The 1041-nt window shown below is 36.1% G+C and overlaps 1 protein-coding gene across 1 annotated transcript; it reads right to left on the bottom strand.

Annotated features, from left to right (window-relative positions):
* Positions 1-61: 61 nt before the first annotated feature.
* On the bottom strand, positions 62-958 carry Tsp_14223 (conserved hypothetical protein; the record flags this gene model as incomplete). Its single annotated transcript, XM_003370274.1, has 2 exons — positions 62-450; positions 861-958. Coding segments are annotated over 2 exons (487 nt in total), but the record flags the coding sequence as incomplete, so codon positions are not given.
* Positions 959-1041: the final 83 nt, after the last annotated feature.

Raw genomic sequence — 1041 nt, 5'->3', positions numbered from 1 at the left:
ACCATATCTCATATAGTGTCAAAAAAAAGTAATTTTTTGTTCTTAATATTATCATTATTACCGTTCGTATCTACCAAAACGGAAGAGGAATTATTATTATTCTTGTTCGGTTGAAAATCCATGATGCCCTGTGGTGATTCGTTTTCCACCAAGCAGCAGTGTTGTTGCTGTTGCTGTTGTTGTTGTCGTCTTTCGTTAGCTGAATTTTCAACCGCTCGCCTCTGTTCAACAGGACAACTGAAAGCAGCTAACAACTGCTGGCGCAATGCTTCCGACAAGTCTGGACAGCTGTAAGCGATTGAAGGGTCGATCAACTCTGCGCACTTCTTAACCACATCCTCCTCCTCCTCCTCAACTTCGCAATTTTGTCCATTCACCTGATCCACAGTTGTGCCAACATTTCCTTGCGACGATGACTGTTCTTCACTGAATGTAGTCTCCATCTGCGGTCTGAAATCAAATATCCGAAATTCTGTTTGGACACGATCGTGATATAAGCAGAAAATAAATAATACAACACTTTCAAATAATGACCTCTCTCATTTTTACCGTTCCCCCCCCCCTATTTCAACTCTTGACACGGCCTAGATTGTTTCTCCTCAGCTTACACATTGGTCAAATGTGTCAACCAACAATATAATAATAATAATAATAATAATGCATAGATGTATAACACGTTTATAAAACAAAGAATAGTAGCGCATTTTTCATTCAACAGTCAAATTCATTTTCCTCATTAAATTCCCTCTTTTTCAATTCATAATTATTATTTGTCGTCTACTGTAATTGTAATATCTATAATTGAAATAAATTCCACAATTATTCGATACAACAAAGAAAAGAAAATATCCAACACCTACCTAGTGTTCAGTGACTGTTGATTTGTTGAAGGGCAATTGGTTTTTCGTTGTTCGTCGGACTGAACAATTTTCGTCTGATCGTTGGACTGATGCAAATCCTATAAAAAGAAAAAGCAAATAATTTATAACTGCAAAACACACAAAAAAAGAAAATAACAAATGCAAAACTGTACAATAAAAC

Source organism: Trichinella spiralis, assembly GCF_000181795.1.
Source record: "Trichinella spiralis strain ISS 195 chromosome Unknown Scfld1039, whole genome shotgun sequence".
NCBI lineage: Eukaryota > Metazoa > Nematoda > Enoplea > Trichinellida > Trichinellidae > Trichinella > Trichinella spiralis.
This window is presented reverse-complemented; position numbering and strand designations above follow the sequence as displayed.